The sequence below is a fragment of the Sciurus vulgaris genome, assembly GCF_902686455.1.
Source record: "Sciurus vulgaris genome assembly, chromosome: X".
Taxonomy (NCBI): Eukaryota; Metazoa; Chordata; class Mammalia; order Rodentia; family Sciuridae; genus Sciurus; species Sciurus vulgaris.
In genome coordinates this window covers 106,455,907-106,476,830 of record NC_136471.1, presented here as the reverse complement: position 1 = coordinate 106,476,830, position 20,924 = coordinate 106,455,907, and the positions used below count along the sequence as shown (strand labels likewise).

Sequence of the window (20,924 nt, the reverse complement as noted above, 5' to 3'; positions counted from 1 at the left end):
GTGCTATAATATATCTTTTTTCCTAACTCCTCTTTAATGTTGTTATTGTTATGATTACATCTTTATGTATTATAAACCCATAAAATAGTTTTATATTTATTGTCATACTCCAGTCTCTTTTAAATGGGAAAGCACAATAAAGAGTTGTAATTTTTTTTATGTATTTACCTATGTAATTACCTTCGCTGATGAATTTTATTTATTCATGTGGTTTTTATTCAACATATAATGTCCTTTTCTTCCAAGCTGAAGGAGTCCTTTTAGTACTTCATATGTGATATTTCTGTTATCAATGAATTCTTTCAGTGTTTCCTTATTGGAAATGTCTTAATTTCTTTTTCACTTTTGAAGGACAGTTTTGCTTTATGTAATTCTTCATTGATAGTCTTTTTAGTCTAGCACACTAAAAGTATAATCCCAAAATGATTTTTAATGACATCTTTAACCTAATGCTATAGTATTATTTTAATGCTGTCCTCCTGTACAATGTGGGCAGCCTAAGGAATGGAGGATAACATACTCATTTTTGTGTTTTCCAGCACTCTGTCTCACACTAACACCTAATACACAAAAGGAATATCTTTAACTTTCTTGACTAAATGAGCATTAGCATTATGTTAGTCAGCTTTGCATCACTGGGACCAAAATACTCAACAAGAACAACTTAGAGGAGGAAAAGTTCATTTGGGGTTTATGGTTTCAGAGGTCTGTGTCCATAGACAGCTGACTCCATTGCTCTGGGCCCAAGGGAAGGCAGAACATCACAGCCAAAGCAGGTAGTGGAGGAAAGCTGCTCAATTCATGGTAAAGCCAGGAAACAGAGAGAGAGAGAAAACAGTGGGGAAGGGGCCACAGGGAAGATATGCCCTTCCAGGATATGCCCCCAGTGACTCACCTCCTTCAGCCATGCCACACCTGCCTAACCTCCCAGTTAGTTCTTCAAACAAGAATGAATGATTAGCTTACAGCTCTCTTAGTCCAATCATTTCACCTTCTAACATTCCTGCATTAACATAGGAGTTTGGCGGGGATACCTCATATTCAAACTATAACAGTCATACCAAAAAGGCTACATTGCTGTGTGATTTCAAAAGATGGTATGATCAATAATATTCTGTGATTTTTTTCCTTCTTATTTTTTGCAGTGCTGGGCATGGAACCCAGGGCCTTGTGCATGCTGGGCAAGAGCTCTACCAGTGAACTACATCATGATAATGTAGTGATTAATTAGCTACCCTTATTTCATGTCTATTTCTAAAGTATATATTTCTATTTTTTTTAGAAATAAGATTATGAAATGTATATAGTTCTGACTATGCCTTAATACCAGTTTGTGATTTCTGGCTTATTTCTGGAATATAATTTGGGCAGTGATTTATGTTCTGAATTTCCTTGCTATGATAACTCAGTGTTGCCTTACCATATAAAAGAATATCATATTTATTTTCCATATAAAATTCTATTTCACATATTTCCATTCCAGATCTTTACCTTTCTAACATATATGCTTTCAGTTGCAGAACAAGAAAACATGAACATTTGTAACTGTGGTTTATTCTGATCCTAATTATGTTTTATGAATGGTAGAAAGAAAGTAAAAGAGTGTTTTATGGTCATATACATTTTTTGCAATACATTTGAAAATAATTGTTTAATTGTTTATTTTTTTTTTCAGTGTCATTTTGGTGGAATCCACAACATTTGTCTATTTGCCATCGCAGTTAACTGAATCTGGACAACACATGAATTATGAGTAAATGTCTATGTATTTTATACTCAAAAGTATCTGAGGAAAAGTTCTGAGAAATTAGCACTCAAGGAAACTTGCTATATATACAGTTTTATCATAGTTTTCATTTATTCAAAATGTTTATTTAACATTATTTACACTCTTATTTAAATATATGTTAGATGTTACTAGGATCATGTGCAAGAAAATTGTACAGTTGATTAAATACAGTAGATTTTCATTATTCATGGAGTTATGTTATACAAATTTGTGAAAATACTCAATGTGAATACTGAACCATTGCTCCTAGAAGAAAGATAGAGTTGCATAGATTATAATCTTAAATCTTAGAAATAACCCATATTCGTAGATTCTGTTTTCCTTATTTCATAAATTACTTGCCTGATGGCAGCCCAACTAATAGATGCCAAGGAAATGATTCAAACCCTGTCTACCTGGTCCTAGAACTTGGCCTTAATTGGGAATTAGAGCAATCACTGATTAGAACTCTGCACGTGTCCTTGAACACTGTGAAAATACCATGAGTGTTGATTTTAGGGTTACAAATAAATTTTGCAGATGAGTAAATTTGGAAACAATTTATGTATAATTATGATCAACTGTGTTTAAACTTATTCTGCCTGCATCATGAGGTCTGTATGTAGATTAAAAAGGAACTTTCAGTCCGGAATAGAGAAGCATAATTTTTTAAAAGTTAAGATTATTTTTTATTTCCCACCTATTTTAAGCTACAGAATAACTGTTTAAAGTGAAGTATGTTTAAAAACAATATTACCTAGATTAAAGAATGATGGAAAGAAAATAACGTAGTTTTCTATGAATGAAATGCATGCATATGTTGACCATTAATATTATGATGTTAGTGTATTTTATACCTTTGTTCATCTCTGTGTAGTCCTTGACAGTATCAATGTTATTTTTTAGATGCGAAAATTATCAGGAGGCAAGACTTTGGCAGTTTTGACAACATAAGAACTCCCAGTGTTAAAGTCATCAGAAACTGTTAAAGTGCTTTTGCAAATCTTAATAAGATTAAAGCAAGTATAGTTCATTTTCCAATGGTGAATTATATTTAAATATATTAAATCAATACTTCTGGGAGAGCAAAAGTGTTTTATCTATTTTAGATATTTGATTTCTTCAATGGCTAGTCTATGAGAAAAGTTGTTAAAGAAGAAAACAATTTTTGTCTCATTGCATTGTTTTATTGAATGCTAATTTCATGCTTAAGTAGAACATTCAAAGTTTTGCTTACACATTTTGCTTTAGTGAACAATGAAACATGAATTAATGCATTGATCTGTAAGGCAGCACTAGAGATACCATAAGAATAAGAGGATTAAGGTATTTTCTTTTAATTTCTTTGTAGATATGAAATACTAATATTGCTGAAAACACTTCAGTTAACAGTTCTCCTAGTTTTTTTTTTTTTTTTTTAATCTTTTTAGTCTCTTGCTTCTTCTTAAGTGGTCATTTTATTATCATAGATTTTGCCTGAATGCACTTGAAATAATTTATTCACATTACTTATGAAAAATGTATCATATCATATATTAAATTAGAGTTAGATCCCAAATCAATGTTGTAGCAATCTGTGAGCATAAATAACTCAAAATCAAATCAGTGCAATGAATAGCAAAATTGAATCTACTTTCATGATTTGCAATACACAATAGGAATTCTGCATCTCAAATTTTAACATGCTTACTTTATATAATATTCTATAATGGCTTTTATTGTATCCAAAGTTCTAGAATTATTGAAACCATGGACTCTGAAGTTACAAGAAACTTTCTTTTTTATAGTTTCTTATCTTTTTAAAAATAAATTTAATTTCATTTAATTTAATTTTTTTGGTTCCAGGATTTGAACCCAGGGCACTCAACCACTGAGACATATCCCTAGCCCTTTTTATTTTTTATTTTGAGACAGAATCTCACTGGATTGCTTAGGGTCTTACTAAGTTGCTGAGGCTGACTTTGGTTATAAGTTAGTGGAAATCAAGATGGATTTTTCACCATTTAAATTCCCAGATCCACTGTACCCTTAGACTTCAGGTTAGGGTCCCTTCTTTAGACATTTTTCAACCATCTAGAGACCAAAATAGTACAAAAAATAGCAAACATACCATTGTTATGACTCTCTACAGGGCCACTGAGTCCCTTCCCCCTTTTTAAGGTGCTACAATAAAGAGCTTCCATTTTGATAAAGGCTTAAGAAGGAAATCACCTTTAGGGCTATTTATTCATGCCTGGAAGCTAACCAACCTAATGACATTTTAATTATTTTAACTTGAAAAGAGTTACATACCACTACTGCATAGGAAAAAGAAATGTCACCCCTTTACATCTCAAAAATAGCTTCCACTCCCTGACTCTCACTCCCTGAATTACCAGGAAATATTCCATTTTTTGATCACATTATTTTATATAATTTTAGCCTCTTTTGATGCTATTTTTCCCTAAAACCAGAAAGAATTTAAACAGGTACCCTCTACTATAGTTTCAACCATAATTCATGAATATGTAGAAAAATTGTTGCATAGACTTAAGTGTAGGGAGTAACAAAAAGGTAAATGAGTTGTTTTCCATTTTGTTTGTAGGACATCCAAGATAATGGTTTGATGAATATATTAGGTATATCATTGAATTTCTAGACTCAAGAACATTAATCAAGTATAATAGAATTTTCACAAGCTAGTAATTTTAACAAAATTATTTTCTGATGTCTTTAACAATCATGATAATCATTTGTTTCATTGAAAAGCCAGGACAAATTTCTAAATCCCCAAAGTTTTCTGCCTTTCTTTACCACAAGGAATATAAGTATCTTAATTTATCCGAGTTCGAGACATTTCTTTGAAACGAGGCAATTCTTGACTTCTTCAAAGGCACTCTCATTACTTGTTTCTGACAAAATAGGCAAGGGGAAAAAAAAGGTTATGAATCCCAGATCAGTGTGCTTCTCTACACACTATGATAAAAATGATTGAAGGATTAGAAATTACAAGTATAGAACTAAATGTGGATTTTAATCAGTCTTTCTACTCTAAGCTCCATTATCAAAGAGATGACAATGGAGCCATATATGGAGAAATAATAAGCACTCTTTGTTATTCTTTCCACTCTGTGTATGATCTTCATTATGAATGTGAAATGTCCATCTATTATTATTAAGTCTATGGCAGCCTTAAATTAAAGTGCCTATCAAATGCTCAAATTACATAAAATATTAAATGCATTTTACTTTTTTAAAAAAGGCATTACAGTACTTAAGCTGCTAACCAGAATGCCTATGAATAGAAAAAAAGCACTGAACAATTTGAAGTGGTAAATAACATCATTAAGAGTGTGATATACTGAAAAGATAATTATTCATAAAATTAAAATAAGAAAAAAGTAATGGAGGTATTTAGGGTAACATTACTTGCAAAGTCTGTATATTTTTAGAGCATCTGACTCAGGTAAAAGCAAATGGCAAAGTGAGTAATTATGAAATTTTTGTAATCTCAGGAAAAAAAATAAGGTAATTAATGTGTTTGACCCCAAATATTAGTTGACAGCTTGTTGAGCAAAGTGGTCCTAATATTAAAGAAGTGCAATATGGGAGAAATTGATGGGTTTTAGAAGACATGAAAACTGTCAAAGAAAGCAGTTGCTTCAGGCTGTGATTTGCTACTTCATTTCTAGAAATGCAAACAATTATTAAAAAGAAGCAAATTATATATATGTAATTTTATATGTACAAAATATGCAGATATAGATATAGATTTTTTTTTGTACCAGGTATTAAACCACTGAACTACATCCCTAGTCCTTTAAATTTTTTTTTTTTCTGTGGCAAGGTCTTTCTTAATTGCTTAGGGCCTTGCTAAGTTGCTCAGTCTGGCTTTGAACTCATGATCCTCGTGCCCTAGCCTCCCAAGCCAAATGTGGAAATAATAAACTTAGAAAAGATCATTTTCTTTCAAATAATCAAGCTATAGAACTGCTTTTGGAGAGTGTATTTATTTATTAATTTATTTTTAACTAAGACCATCTTCTCCTTGAGTCTCTGGATTAGGGTTATTATTATCAAATTTATACTTCTCTACAAGGGTAAAAGGGTATCTTTTTATCAAAAATTTTTATAAGAGTTAAAATATGGTTAATTGGTATTTTCCTTATTTTTTTCATTTCATTGTTTTTACTTTCTCAAACAATATAAATATCAAATGATATGTGAAATATATCTGTGGTCTTTGCATGTCATATTGTAGGTAGTTATAATTTTTAGGGTTCTATAAGATTTAATTAAAATAGATAATTTAAAAAAAAATTTTGTATTTGCTGTTGATGTTGTTTTCCTATTTTCTTGTGATGGTGATGGTGTGATTAGCAATGGATGTGATGGCGCTGAGGGCTCTTCCTATACCAAAAGTGTCTTAAAAACCTGTAAGTATCTTAAATAAGTTTTTATGTGTTTTCATGTCTGACTTTTATGCACAAAGCATAATATGAAATGAAATATTCATCAAGAGGTGTTTGCACCTATAGTCAGAATGACAAACCCTGGGGATCTCAGATAGGATTAGAGGCTGAAGTGTTGGTTTTCTGCCTTTTCTGCTGTTAACCCTTTAAAGGATTCTGCCCACATCTCTCCTTTAACTACTAAGTCTCAGTTCCCTCTACTGCACAAGGAATGTGTTTAGATATGTGGCTTTTTGTCTCTTGGATTATTTTGAACTGTTTAAACCTACTCAACTGACAAATATTACTATGTTTAGAATTGTAAGGATAACACAGATTTACTTTGTTTTATGAAAAAACGGTAGGTCTAGAAACGATGGATAGGAAAATCAATATAGAAAAGTTCTGGTTATCCCTAGCTGCAGAACAGACTACCCCAAATGTAATGTAACAATAAAAATAAATTATAGTGATTATCTCTCATATTTTGGGGGTGACGGGGCTCAACCGAACGATTCTAGCTTAAGGTCTCTCAAGCTTTACCATCAGATGGATACTAGGACTTGACTGATCTCAAAGGCTTTGTCATTCATATGTCTGATGCCTTTTGTCCTGGACCTCAACTGGGGTCTTTTGCCTGGACACTTATAGATGGCTTCTCCTTGTGACCCAGGCTTCTTCACAGAATGGCAACTGGATTCTAAAGGCAATCGATCCAAGAAAGTGAGAGAAATAGGCAGAAATTGTGTTATATTATCTGTTCTACTGTCAGAAATCCCATTGCTTCAATACTGCCACATTTTAGCATACTGTTTGTTGGGATGATGTCACTAAGACTGGTGCACCATATCCCCAATGTATAAATGCATTCTACTGTCAAGTACAACTAATTAGAACAAATAAAATTTTAAAATTTTAAAAATAAAATAAATACAATTTTTAAAAATTATGAAAGAAAAAAATACATGGACCCGTTTTAAAACTACTAAAATCAGAAGTGTGTGTACATTTAAGTATATAAAATAGACCTTCATTTCCCGTTCAAATTGTCCATTATACTTTGTAATATAAACTATCACCCAATCCACAAAAAGTTGGAGATTCATGAATGATTCTTTTACTATGGGTATTCAGGTTAATTTTAAATAGTAGTGAAGTTCCCTTTGTAAAGAAATTTTTATCACAGGGGGTCATCCCTATGTTTTTTCTTTTCTTTTTTTTTTTGCGGTGCTGGAGATTGAACCCAGGGTCTTGTGCTTGCAAAGCAGCCACTCTACCAACTGAGCCATATCCCCAGCCTAACCCTATGCATTTTGTTATAACTAGCCTGACCTGGGGTCACCCATACTTTCATTTTAAAATATAGGGTATCATCTTCTAATCCTGTGTTCTAATGCTATAAATTTATAGATCCCAAAATGTGTACTAATTTGAGCAACTCCTTTATTTGAATAGCATTTATTATATATCAACTAGCTCTGTGTCATGTTTTGGTAGCAATTAAATCCAATTTCATCAGAGAGTTCTTCTGCTCTGTACACAATCTTACCCTGGAAGGAAGAGGATCTTCAAGCCTGGAGCTCTACTATCTTCCATTTGACGTCCACATACGCTACTGTGCCATCCTCTTGCGAAACAAAGAGGTGAGAACACAACTGGTTTATGCTTCTATTGTGGCCTGCCACCATAATGAGGTTACTAGTACAGGCCACTTAAAGGCAGTTGGATACTATAGAAGTGTAGATAATTTCAGTATCCAGTTTGCTAGGCAGGGAGCTTATCCTCAAAAATATTCAGTTCTACTAGCTGTGGGTAAATTTTATGGTAGATGCACAGGGAAATATCATGGAAGCAGAGTGGTACGTGCCTAACCTTGCTGTGGCTCCATTTGTACCTAAGTTATTATAGAATTACCCGCTTTCAGAAAGCACTGCTGTGTGCTAACCAGAGGAGGAAATTTATAATCCCCATGATATAGCCCCAAATGTATCCATTATGTGTACAGTATGTTGAGTACATATGCAGTGAAATTTACTGTTTGGTAATCGATAAGAGATATTGTACTTTTCTGGTATCTATAGAATTATTTACAGATGAAAACTCATACAACTTATTAAACATGTAAAATACATTTCAATTTTACACACAAATTGCCACTTTTTAAAAATCCCTTTTTATAACAATGCTAAAACTTGACTTTATTTCCTTTAAAGAAGTTTAGGGGCTGGGGATGTAACTCAGTGGTAGAGTGCTGGTCTGTTATGCACAAGGCCCTAGTTTCCATCTCCAGAACCACAAACAACATCATCAAAAAGTAGTGCAGGATTTAATCACATTCTTTCCTGTACAAAATTTGTGAAAAAATAATAGCAACCAGTAGTTTGATCAGGTGCTTTAAAATCCCTTTTTCAATTAATTTATTATATAACCTTAGAAAATACTAGGACTAATTCTCAATAGCCTAGTAATAAGGTTGATAATTTTCTTTGAAATAGACTAATAGATAACACAGTTACATTGTTTATACAAATCTAATCTAAATTAATCAAAGTATAATTATACTTAATTTTATATTTCAATGTATTAAAACATGATTTAGATTACCTATATTTTGTCCTTGTCAGAGAAACAATAAGAAAAATAATAATCTTGGAAATATATTGCTATCTATTGAGAAACAATGCCCCAATTTAAAGGATTGTATTTAATTATGATGACTTATATGGGGAAACACATCTATTAATTTACACATTCAATTATATTGCTAATTACATAGAAAAATGTAATTACATGCTTAACTAGATAATCAAATATCCGAGCCCACCTAGTTAGCTCCAGTATCTTATTAAGTGTGTTATAACTCCTTTGTCATTGAGACTTACCTGTTGAAACCTATAAAATACTTAGTCTTTCCATGTTTACAATAAAAAAACATTTCTACTAAGAGTGCTATCAAGGAAAGGCTGTGTGTTTCATTTTGGCTGTTGCATTTGAACTTTCAAAGAAGCGAAGTGATTTATGTATTTAACAACTGTTTGAAAGTAGAAATAGTTTTATAAAACTTCCTCCTCCTCCGGGTAGCCCCCTGGGTGTTCAGGAGCGGTCTATCAATGTTCACAAAAATTCTTAGCTTAGGGGAAAGCCCTAAAAATTTATGTTATTCATTGCCAGAAACCCAAACTAATTTCTGCTGTAATGTGGAATGGGCATATTAAATGGAGAAACCTCAGCGGAATCAGGACTCAGTTCCTAAGGAATTGTATCTCTGGGGAGGAGAGGTCAACAGACCACTTTACAAAGCACACACTGTAAAGCACACAGCAGTATATTGACACATTTCTTGGTTTTCACTGTGTTACCCAGCATATGAACATCTGCTCTCCCAAGTAAGAAATCACTGACATTGCTAAACTCAGCTGTTTGGGAGAGATGGGGAAATCAAGCAGAGATCCTTCTCTTGGGAGCTGGATTAAGAGTGGCTTCCAGTTCTGCTACTTGCTGTGATACACGAACTCTCCCAACCCTTGAGCATTTTCAATAAGCCAATCTAGCACCTACCTTCCCTCCGGTAGATTTATCTTTCAGGCCTTTGTTGTCTTCTTCTGTTTACAAAACTTGATCGGAAGAAATTGAGACCAAATGCAAATATTATTGACATGTGGAAGTCTGGATGGGACTCAACCTCCCTGAGAAACTTATCCAAATCAGTCCAGAGACACAGCAGGGTTCCATATATCAATGCAACTTTTAGCCTCTCCAAGTTAAGCTAAAAATTATCAGGGTAAGTATGCCTACTTCCAAATAAAAGACCCTGCAAGACCTTCTTTTGGATTCATGGTCTACAATAATTTAGTTTACAGCTACTCCTTATAGTTGTTCAAAATATTGAATGTCACTCTGGTCATCTCCCATATATATGCATAAATATATGGGGCCACTTCTCTGACTCTTTATACTATGCGTCAGTTCATTCTTCTTTAGTCTGTTATACTTTCTGTCTGTGCTAATGCATAGATTAAGTTGGCAATCTTTATTTCATTTATTTTTAAATATCCTACAACAAATGTAAAACTTTTTTCAATCATAATTAATGTACAGAACTTAGTAATACTGATTTGTGATTCAATTTATCAAATGTGAAAGTAAAAACATGAAATCATATTATACTGAAATCTTTATAGAATTTTAAATTTAGTCTAACTGGAGTTTTATTAAAGATTCATTTATAACTTGAGAGACTGAATATTATTTGAGGGTGATTTTTTAATTTTTGATTTTTAATGGCAAAGCAAATTTCATTTGCTTCTTTAAATATTTAATTCAATTTGTTACAACTGCTTTTCTTTTTTGGAGGAGACAGGGATCAGGGATTAAACCCAGGGGTGCTTAATCATTGAGCCTCAACCCCAGCCCTTTTTGTTTTATTGTTTTAATTTTGAGACAGGGCCTTGCTAAGTTGCTGAGGCTGCCTCAAACTTGCAATCCTTCTGCCTCAGCCTCCCTAGTCACTGGGATTACAGGCATGTGCCATCACACCAAGCTACTTCTTTTCTTTTTTATGGGAGAAGGTAACCTACACTCTTCCCCAAAAAGCACACCCCTAAATTCCTGAGAAAACAGGTAAGATGAAATATTTTCCATCCCATAAATACTCTGAAACATTTAATTACCTCATAATGCCCCCCTGGAAATTTGGAATTAAGTCTCAATCTATGTGGTAAATACACCCAAAGTTACGCAGAGTTTCAGACTTCTCCCCACTGCAAGGCCATTTCCCAGTTCAGTCACCTTCCTTTCTTCTATTAACTGTAAAATTTTTGTCTTACACTAAGCTGTGTATCCTTTTCCAAGTAAAATATGAGGAGAAAATCTGATGATGAAAATTTGTACCTGATGCATACTTACTCTTGAGGATACCCTTATCAAAGGTAACACCAACTAGTTTATAAAAATCCCACATCCCTGGGGTATGAACATTTTAGCTCTAGAAGACATTATCTCAAATGACATGTAGCAGATGAAAGAACAATACTTTTTATTACGCAGGACTTTCTGCATGGTAGGCTAGTGTTCTAGTACTGAACTATACCCCCTCTTATTCTTGAAGGAAACTGTTGAATACAGAGAATGATTATAAGAAGTTTTAAATTTACCAAAATGGATTTCAGTAATTTTCTTTTACTAGTCTTGTCACTCCTCCCCAATTCAATTTAATTTGCCAACATATAAAGCCAATTTTCTAGGCACAAAAGAATAATCACACGAAAGAATATGATCCCTGCACTCAAGGGAATCACATTCCACTGGGGAAGGCAAACTTGTGAAGGCCTGGCCCAGCTCACACAGAAACCTGTGTGGATTTGAAGTATAGGTGCCTCTCCAGGTTGATGAGAAAAGCTTGCTGAACATACAGCACATTCACATAAAAGAAAAATGCATATGTACTTAATTTAATGGATGCAGCCTTGTGCTATAACAACCTAGCCCTTAACAAGATACCCCCTTGTGGAGCTGGGGCTATAGCTTAGTGGCAGAGTGGTTGCCTAGCACTTGTGAGGCACTGGGTTCGATCCTTAGCACCACATAAAAATAAATAAATACAATAAAGGCATGCTGCCCATCTACGACTACAAAATTTTTTTTAAAAAAAGGATGCTCCCCTGCAAGGCAAAATAATTGCTAATGTGCATGGTACCCCGGAACATGTCTATTAATTTCTATAAAACAAACAGACTTGACAATCTCTACAATAGAGGAAGAATGTGTCTCTATGTGATAGTAGAGACAGGTATAATTTACATATAGAGGAATTTGTTCAAGATGGATGAGTAGAAACTTTTCAGTTAAAAAGAAAAGTTAGACGGGGAGAAGTGTTTTCTGGAAAAACTGCTAAGAACATGAGGCAAACAGGCTATTCATGAAATTCCATGGATGCTTTAAATATGAATTGTGAGATTGGTTTGTTGTAAGTGGCAGAATATTATTTGACTGGGTATATCAGACATATTAAGGAGAGGAATGAGTTTTAAGTTCAATAACTTAGTTGTTGTTGTACCAAATGGAAACAGATGGGGCCTGATTTCATTTTTGTTTCAGAAAACATTTCTGGTGGCAAAACAGAGAATAGATTAAGACTTGGAGACAGAAGGTAGAAGCTGGAAGATTGGTTGTGAGAGTCTTGAAAACTATTATATGAGTTTACACACCAGTGTTCTTTATTATCTTCTTTTTTCCTGCTCTGTATATCTGATATCAGATGACAAGGACCACAGTTTGATCACTAGCAGTAGAGAAACAGAGGAATATGGGACTCAATGTTGAGAGAAAAAACTATACTGGGGGAAGAAAAAGGAAAAAGGAAGTGGGGGACAAGAAAGAACTGTAAAGATTCTACTGCTATAAGTATCAATCTTTTGAAAATTTTTGTTTATTTAAATTAATACATAGTAATTGTACACATGTATGGAGTATAGTGTGTTATTTCAATATATGTATATTTTGTGTAATGATCAAGTCAGAGTAATTAGCATATCCATCACATTAAGCATTTATCTTTTCTTCATGGTAAAAACATTCAAAATCCTCCCTTCATGCTATTTTGAAATCAACAATTATTAACTATATTCACTCTACTGCACCATAGAGCAATAAAATTTATCCTTCCTAACTGTAACTTCATATCTTTTGACCAACTTCTCTTCATCCTCCCATTCTCCTGTCCTTCCTAGCCTCTCTCAATAACTATTTTACTTTATACTTCTGTGAGATCAACTATTTTATATTCCACATGAGTGAGATAGAATTTCTGTGCCTGGCTTTTTGCACTTAACATAATGTCACTCAGGTTCATTCATGTTGTGACAGGATTTAGACAGGATTCCCTTCTCTTCTAAGACTGAAATATTATCCCACTGTAAATATCTACCATGTTTTTGAAGTTCATCCATCCATTGATGGATACTTGGGTTGATTCCATATCTTGGCTTTTGGGAATTATGTTGCAGTTAAACAAGAAAGTTCAGATATGTCTTCAAAATACTGATTTCATTTCCTTTGGACATATATCTAGTAGGGATATCTGGATCACATAGTAGTTCTATTATTAACTTTTTGAGGAACTTCCATACTATTATCCACAATGGCTGTAGTAATCACTCCAATAGTGCTATAATAGTCCCTCTTCCCAACATCTTTGCCACTTACTTTTTGGCTTTTTGATAATTGGTATTCTAACTGGGCTAAGGTGATACAACTTTGTGGTCTTGATTTGCATTGTCCTGGTAAATATCAATGTTGACCATTTTGTCATACACCTATTGGCCATTTGTATGCTTTGTGTTGAGAAATGTCTATTCGGGTCACTAGCCGATTTTTTAAAATTTGATTATTTTTTCTTTTCTTTTTCTCCCCCCTCCCTTTTTTTCCTTTTTTGTTCCTTATATATTCCAGATATTAACTTCTTGTCAAATGCAGTTCACAAATATTTTCTCCCAATCTCTAAGTTGTCTCTTCACTCTGTGTGCAGGGGCTTTTTTGTTTAATATAATTCCATTCATGATATTTGTTTTTGTTTTTGTTTTTTTTACTTTCTAAACTCATGCTTTTGAGGTCTTTTCCAAAATAATTGTTATTCAGACCAATGTCGTGAAGTGTTTCACCAATGTTTTTTTCTAGTACTTGCATAGTTTTGATTCTTACATTTAAGTCTTAATACATTTATATTTGATTTTTGTGTATAGTGAGAAATAGGACTCTAGCTTTATTCTTCAGCATACAGTTATCCAGTTTCCCCAGCACCATTTATTGAAGTGACTGTCCTTTCACCAGTGTGTATTATTGGCACCTTAGTTGAAAAGCACTTAGCTGTAGACATGTGGGTTGATTTTTGGTTCTCTATTCTGTTCCACTAGTCTGTGTGTGTATGTGTGTGTGTGTGTGTGTGTGTGTGTGTGTGTGTGTGTATCTTTGTAGTATATTTTGAAGTTAGCTAGGGTAATATATCTAGCTTTGTTCCTTTTTCTCAAGATTGCTTAGGCTGTTCAAGTTTTTTATGGTTCTGTATCAATTTGATGATTTTATTTTTCTATTTCTGTGAAAAATATCATTGGTATTTTCACAGGGATTGCACTGATTGCTTTTGAATGTATAGATACTTTAACTATTAATTTTTCCAATCAATCAACATGTGACATCTTTTCATTTTTTGGTGTTTTTTTCAATTTTTTCATCAGTATTTTATAGATTTTGTAGAGATCTTTTACCTTTCATCTTTCTAGGTGTTTTGCTTTTATACCTATTTTAAAATGGGTTGTTTTCTTAGTTTCTTTTCCAGATAGTAGTTCACTGCTACCACATAGAAACACTATTGATTTTTATGTTGATTGTTTTTTCTTTTGAGATGGGATCTTGCTAAATTGCTAAGATTGACCTCAAACTCACCATCCACATGCCTCAGCCTCCTGAGAAGCTGGGATTACTGGCACACAGCACTATACTTAGCTCTAGCTCTTTATGTTGATTTTTTTTATCCTGCAACTTTATGAGACTTATTTATTAGTTCTAGTTGTTTTGGGGGGAGTAATTAGAGTTTTCTGTATATAAAACCATGTTATTCGCAAGCAGGGACAATTTGACATACCGTTTCCAACTTGGATGCTCTTTATTTCTTTTTCCTGTCTTAATTGCATTGGCTAAGGCTTCCAGTATTATGTTGAATAGAATTGCTGAAAGTGGGTATCCCTTTATTGTCCTGGATCTTAGGGGGAAAACTTTCAACTTTTCCCTGTTCAGTATAATTAGCTGTGAATTTGTCATATATGGTTTTTATTGGGTTAAGGTACATTCCCTTTATACCTATTATTTTGAGAGTTTTAATGATGAAAGCATTTGAATTTTATCAAATGCTTTTTCTTTTTCTATTGAAATAATTTCATGATTTTGTCCTTTGTTCTGATAATACAATATATCACATTTATTGATTTGTGTGTGTTGAACCAAACTTGCATTTCAGGGATGAATCTCCCTTTATCATGGTGAGTGATCTTTTCAAAGTGCTGTTGAGTTTGGTTTGCTAGTATTTTGGTGATAATTTTTGCATCTGTGTTCATCGTTGTTATTGGCATATAGTTGCCTTTCTTGTTGGTTTTGATATCAGAATAATGGTGGCCTAAAAGAATGGGTTTGGAGGAATCCCATCTCCTTCAGTTTGGGGGATTAGTTTGAGCATTGATATTAGCTCTTTAAATGTTTGGTTTCTACGAAACAGCAGTGAAGTCATGGGATCCTGGCTTTTTTGCTTGTTTATTTTTTGTTCGTTTTATTTTGTTTCGATGAGAGACTTTTTATTACTTATTCAATTTTGTTACTTGTTATTGGTCTCTTCAGGTTTTCTGTTTCTTCATGATCCAATCTTGGCAGGTTGTATGTATCCAGGAATGTATTAATTTCTTCTAGGTTTTTCAATTTGTTGTTGTATAGTTGTTCCTAATAGTCTCCTGTGCTCTTTTGTATTTCTTTGGTATCATTTGTAATGTCTTTGTTTTCATCTCTTGCTTATATTTATTTTGGCCATTTTTTTTTCTTAGTCTAGCTAATGGCCTGTCAATTTATTTTTTATCTTTGTAAGAAACCAACTCTATTTCATTTATCTTTTGTACCATTTTTGTGGTCTCTATTTTACTTACTTCTGATCAATATGTATATTTTCTTTCCTTCTACTAGCTGAATTGAATTGATTTCATTTCTCTGGTTCCTAGAGGTGCAATGTTAGGTTGTTTGAGATTTTTCCAATTTTTTGAGATAGCCATTTATTGCTATAACTTCCCCTGTCAGATCTGATTCCGTTGTATCCCATAGGCTTGGGTATGTTTTGTTTCCATTTACATTGTCTTTTTTTTTTCATTACTTTGTGCCAGGGATTGAACCCAGGGCCTTGTGCATGCTAGGCAACCACTCTACCACTGAATTTTATCTTTAGTCCTTCATTTTCATTTGTCCTAATAATTTTTTAAAATTTCCTGTTTTCATTTTATCAATCCATTTTTTGTTTTGTGTTCTATGTATATGTACAGTTTTTATAGATCCTTCCCTATTGATTTCTAGTTTTATTGGATTGTGGTCAGCAAAAATGCTTCATGTTATTTTGATTTTTAAAAATTGTTTTGTGGACTAACATGTATCCAGGAGAATGTCACATATGTTGTTGAGAAGAATGTGTATCTGCAGCTGTTGTGTGGAAATGTTCTGTAAATGTCTGTTAGGTCCATTTGCTTTAGAGTGCAATTTCATTTTGGTGTTTCTTTGTTGTTTTTCTGTCTGGATGATCTGTCCCTTGCAGAAAGTGGGTGTTGAAACCCCCTACTATTGTTGCAATGCAGTCCATGTCTCCTTTTCAATCTATTAATGTTCCCTATTTTGTTAGGGAGAACTGGACAGGTACCCAGGTTCATAAGCCTGTGCTTTGGGTCCACATGCATACTTCCTGGAAGTTTCCTGTATAGGCCTAATAGTGCCTCAACTTCAGCAACAGGAGCTAGAGCTGAGAATGGACCCCCACTGAATCTGCTGTGGGATAGAGGCTGATGAACCTGTTGTAGTGGCCCAGATATATACATTTACTAGCAATTTCCTCCACAGTAGAACAGTTTCCCAGCTGCAACAAGAGAATCTGGGTTGACTGTATTCTCTTAAGATCTTCAGTGAGATAGAGGCTAAAATGCACTCTTTGGTGACGTAGGAGGTTGTGTATCCCTTGGAAGTTCTCTGTACAGAGAGGAATATTCCCTGAGTGCAAATGGAAGGACCAGGGCTAAGACAGGGCCACTTCAGACTGCTGTGGTACAGAGGCTAGGAGCATGTCCTGTAGTCTCAGACAAATGAGTAATTCCAAGGCTATCAGACAGAAGGACAGTTCTCCTTCTGGGTCTCTGTATGAATAGTAACAGGCTAAAACCACAAGATTGCAGGGCGGGGGGGGGTGGGGGAAGTGGTATACTGGAGTCAATTACAGGGTAACTTTCAGGTTCACTGTCAAGACATATCTGTGGACATATGTACCTTCCTCCTGAGGCACTAGTAGTTATAATTCCTTCTGGACCCCTTGGCCCATGGTTTGGCCTCTAGGCTCAAGTCCAGGCAAGTCTATAGCCACGTCCTTTGAGGAATGGGGCCATTCCCTAGTTTAAACCTGGGAGTACAATCTATGGTTCAACCACCTGGGTGATGGTCTACACTCTCAACATGGCCTTCTTAAATCTTGAGTTCCAGTAGGGATTCACAACCTCTTATCTGAATCTCAATGTTCCCAGAGAACCTTTTATCTAAGGAAGGGTGTAGAATTCTTGTGATGATGGTAGGATATGAGTAGGTATCCTCTTGTTTAATCATCTTGCTTATGTCTAAAGATCAATCTTGATTATAGTTTGGATAATGTTCACACTCGAAAGGAAATGAGTTTTCATTGACTTGAAGGGAAATTGGTGGCAATCTTTAAAATAGAGATGGTTCTGAAAAATGTGATGATAGGGGCTCGGGATGTAGATCTCTTGCTTAGTACACATAAGGCCTAGGAGTCAGTCCCTGGCACCACACAAAAATGTGATATTAAAGGAAAAGAGTGATTGTTGATTTCATTACCACAATGATTTCTAAACTCCATGTATAGTTCCCTTGTGTTAGATGAAATGATGTCTTATAATGTACCATGTATTTCTATCAAACAATCCATTCATATTTTGTCATTTAAATATATTTTTGCCTTCTCAAAATGTTTGTGGAAGAAATTTTCAGGGATTTTATTAGGATTGTGTTAAAATTTTGTTAAGAAGGTTAAGGTTTTAGCGCAGGCCTACAAATCCTGTTATCAGTCTTATTCTTATGCTCACGATATGTTTTAATTCATCTCTCTGATGTAATTATTATAAATTATTCTGTAAAATATTATTTTAAAACAGCAGTGATTACTCTTACTGGTCAGGTTCACATTATAATTATGGCACAAATAGTCACCTGTAATGATTAATGGTCTCATGCTAGAATATGTAGTTTAACATTTTAGAATTTTAGCTACCTATGTGACTGTTTGGCCATTGAAATAATGTAATAGTGCTCAATCAGTTCAAACAACTAAGTTTAAATACCTGTAAAGATCTAGACCTAAGTTAAGAGAATAGATAGAATTTAAGATCTATGAAAAAATCTGGAGGCATTTTGTCTAGGTCAATGATGTTTTTAAATTTTCTTTTTTATTTTTTTTAAAGATTTTTAGTTGTAGATGGACATAATACCTTTTTTTCATTTGTTTATTTTTATGTGGTTCTGAGGATTCAACCCAGTGCCTCACATGTGCTAAGCAAGCGCTCTACCACTGAGCCACAACCCCAGTCCTCATTTTATTTTCTTTTATAAGATTGAATTTATATGTATCTGAAGGGGATCCATGACTTATCCAAGGTTACCCAGCTAATTAGTGGAAAAGCTGGGATCAAAACTTTCTGACAATTCAGTGTTTGTTTTCCTCCCTTCCAGGTAATTAATAGCTGATCTTCTTATAAAGTTCCATGTAACTGTAACTAGATAACAGAAGAGGAACAAAATATCTTCTATGAGGGTTTCTTATTATTGTCAATGGGACTTAGCATCTTCCTTGGAAATAAATATAATTCTAATTAAGCTTGCCAACTGAAAGATATGAAATTAAGAGCAGGGTGGAACTTGTATAGGTAACTATTAGAATAGCTCACAATGACAAGTGTGAGATAATTTCATTTCTCTTATCCCAGCCTTTAGATTTGGAACATAAGGGACTTCTCCACTTTAAATCAGTTCTTATTACATTTATGTTGCTTTCCTAGTCTAATTTTATTACAAGAAAAATAATTACTGAACACTTTGGATTGTAGCTCTTCTGAATAATATTCTACACAGACAAGACAGGCATAATTTTCAGTTACATCAGGTGATTATTTTTAAATAAAAAGAACATATTGAAAATGAATAAGTTAGGTAAAATAAGTTTTGAGAGATCATAATATACTGTGTGTATAAGATGTAGAAATGTGGAATTGAATGAGTCCCAGTTAATATATGATTGTCTAATTAATGACTAGAGCTGTTTATAATTTATGTTTGAGAAAAATACTCTGGAAAATCAAATTGATTACTATGGCTTGGTATGCATTTTCAAGAGATAGACAAGCTGTAATTCAGGTTTCATTCAGGCTCATATTAAACCAAACAATTATGATAACTATTTATTGAGTTTAATTTCTTATAAAAGCTATATTTGGAGAAAAACAATTTAGGTTTAGCTAAAAATAAGGGTGAAAGAAAAGTTAAAGAGAAATAAACAAAATAATATTTTCTTTTCTCCAGTCTCTACTGCATTGAATGACATATTTGTCATCTACTTCAATTATTATTATAAATTTTACATTTTTAGTATTGATCAGGTTGCATTTGTAGTGAAACATATGCACACAAGAAGAAAGAAATTACATTTCAAATAGCTGGCTTGGATTTTTGTTTGCAAAGTACATGGCTGCATAGCAAAAGTACTAAATTATATGTATATATGTATATACATATACATATATAAATATATATTACATAGTACTATTCATTAACAGAAATATGTGGATTTAAATGCTAAACAGTTTAAAGCATTCAGAGTTTTTCATATTCCTTTTCTCAGCATGAAATCTAGATAATTGTGGATCTTTTTAAAATATTTTTTAGTTGTAAATGAACACAATATCTTTTTTTTTTTAATGTACTTAATTTTATGTGGTGCTGAGGATTGAACCCAATGCCTCACATGTGTGAGACAAGCATTCTATTACTGAACTACAACCCCAGCCCAATTGTGGATCTCAATCAATGAAATTTTGTGGAATATTATCATATGAAAATAGACCAACAAGTGAATTATAAATAAATCCCAGTGGGGAGATAATAAAGTTAAATACAAATTGACCTGAAGATCAGAAATTATTCAGTCTTAATACTGTTTACAGATTAATTTTCAATTTTTTACCATTTTACTTATCTATGATATTTTTATTTTAGAATATGTATTTCTATTATTTGGTAAATGTATATAATTTGCATAGATATTGCCTATTTAAAGATATCTTTAGAATAGTCTCTTTCTTTGTCATACAGATAATATTGTTATTAGATCGTGGAACACTACCAGGCACACATGCCTGTAATCCCAGAAACTTATGAGGCTGGGGCATGAGGATTGCACATTCGAAGCCAGCCTCAGCAATTTAGGGAGGCCGTAAGCAATTCAGCAAGACCTTGTCTCAAAAGAAAAATAAAAAGGACTGCAAATTTGGCTTAGCCATTAAGTACCCATGGGTTCAATCACTAGAGCCTGCCCCCCCCCCACAAAAAAAGATTGTGAAACACTTCAAACTAGTAAACTAGTTACCATCCTAGATTCAAATCTAGGTTTATTTCATTTTGATTTTCAGGTAGTTGAATGCCTGTCACAAGCCAATTCTAAGATTCTCCATTGTATCTAAATTTGCCAGCCTTCATTTTCATAGATCCTTGCTAGTCTTGGTCCCACCCTTGATCTTTTGAGTAAGGTCTTAATTTTCACATCTTCAGTTGATTTATATGCACATAAAAATTTATGAATCCCTGTTCTCAAAGAATGGATATATTCTGTTTAAATGCATTCTTTTAAGTGCCTGGTAAACACCAGGTTAAGGGCTGTG

At 33.5% G+C, this 20,924-nt stretch overlaps 1 protein-coding gene and 1 long non-coding RNA gene across 2 annotated transcripts in view; one reads left to right on the top strand and one right to left on the bottom strand.

The window, feature by feature from the left end:
* LOC306650734 overlaps positions 1-20,924 on the bottom strand; it is a 1,184,502-nt gene that overhangs the window by 763,894 nt on the left and 399,684 nt on the right. The gene's annotated exons all lie outside the window — the stretch shown is intronic.
* CFAP47 (cilia and flagella associated protein 47) overlaps positions 1-20,924 on the top strand; it is a 400,269-nt gene that overhangs the window by 201,721 nt on the left and 177,624 nt on the right. Inside the window, 3 exon segments of the mRNA XM_079122986.1 lie at positions 1,676-1,753; positions 6,128-6,183; positions 7,696-7,841. Of these exon segments, the coding sequence (XP_078979112.1) occupies positions 1,676-1,753; positions 6,128-6,183; positions 7,696-7,841 (280 nt within the window).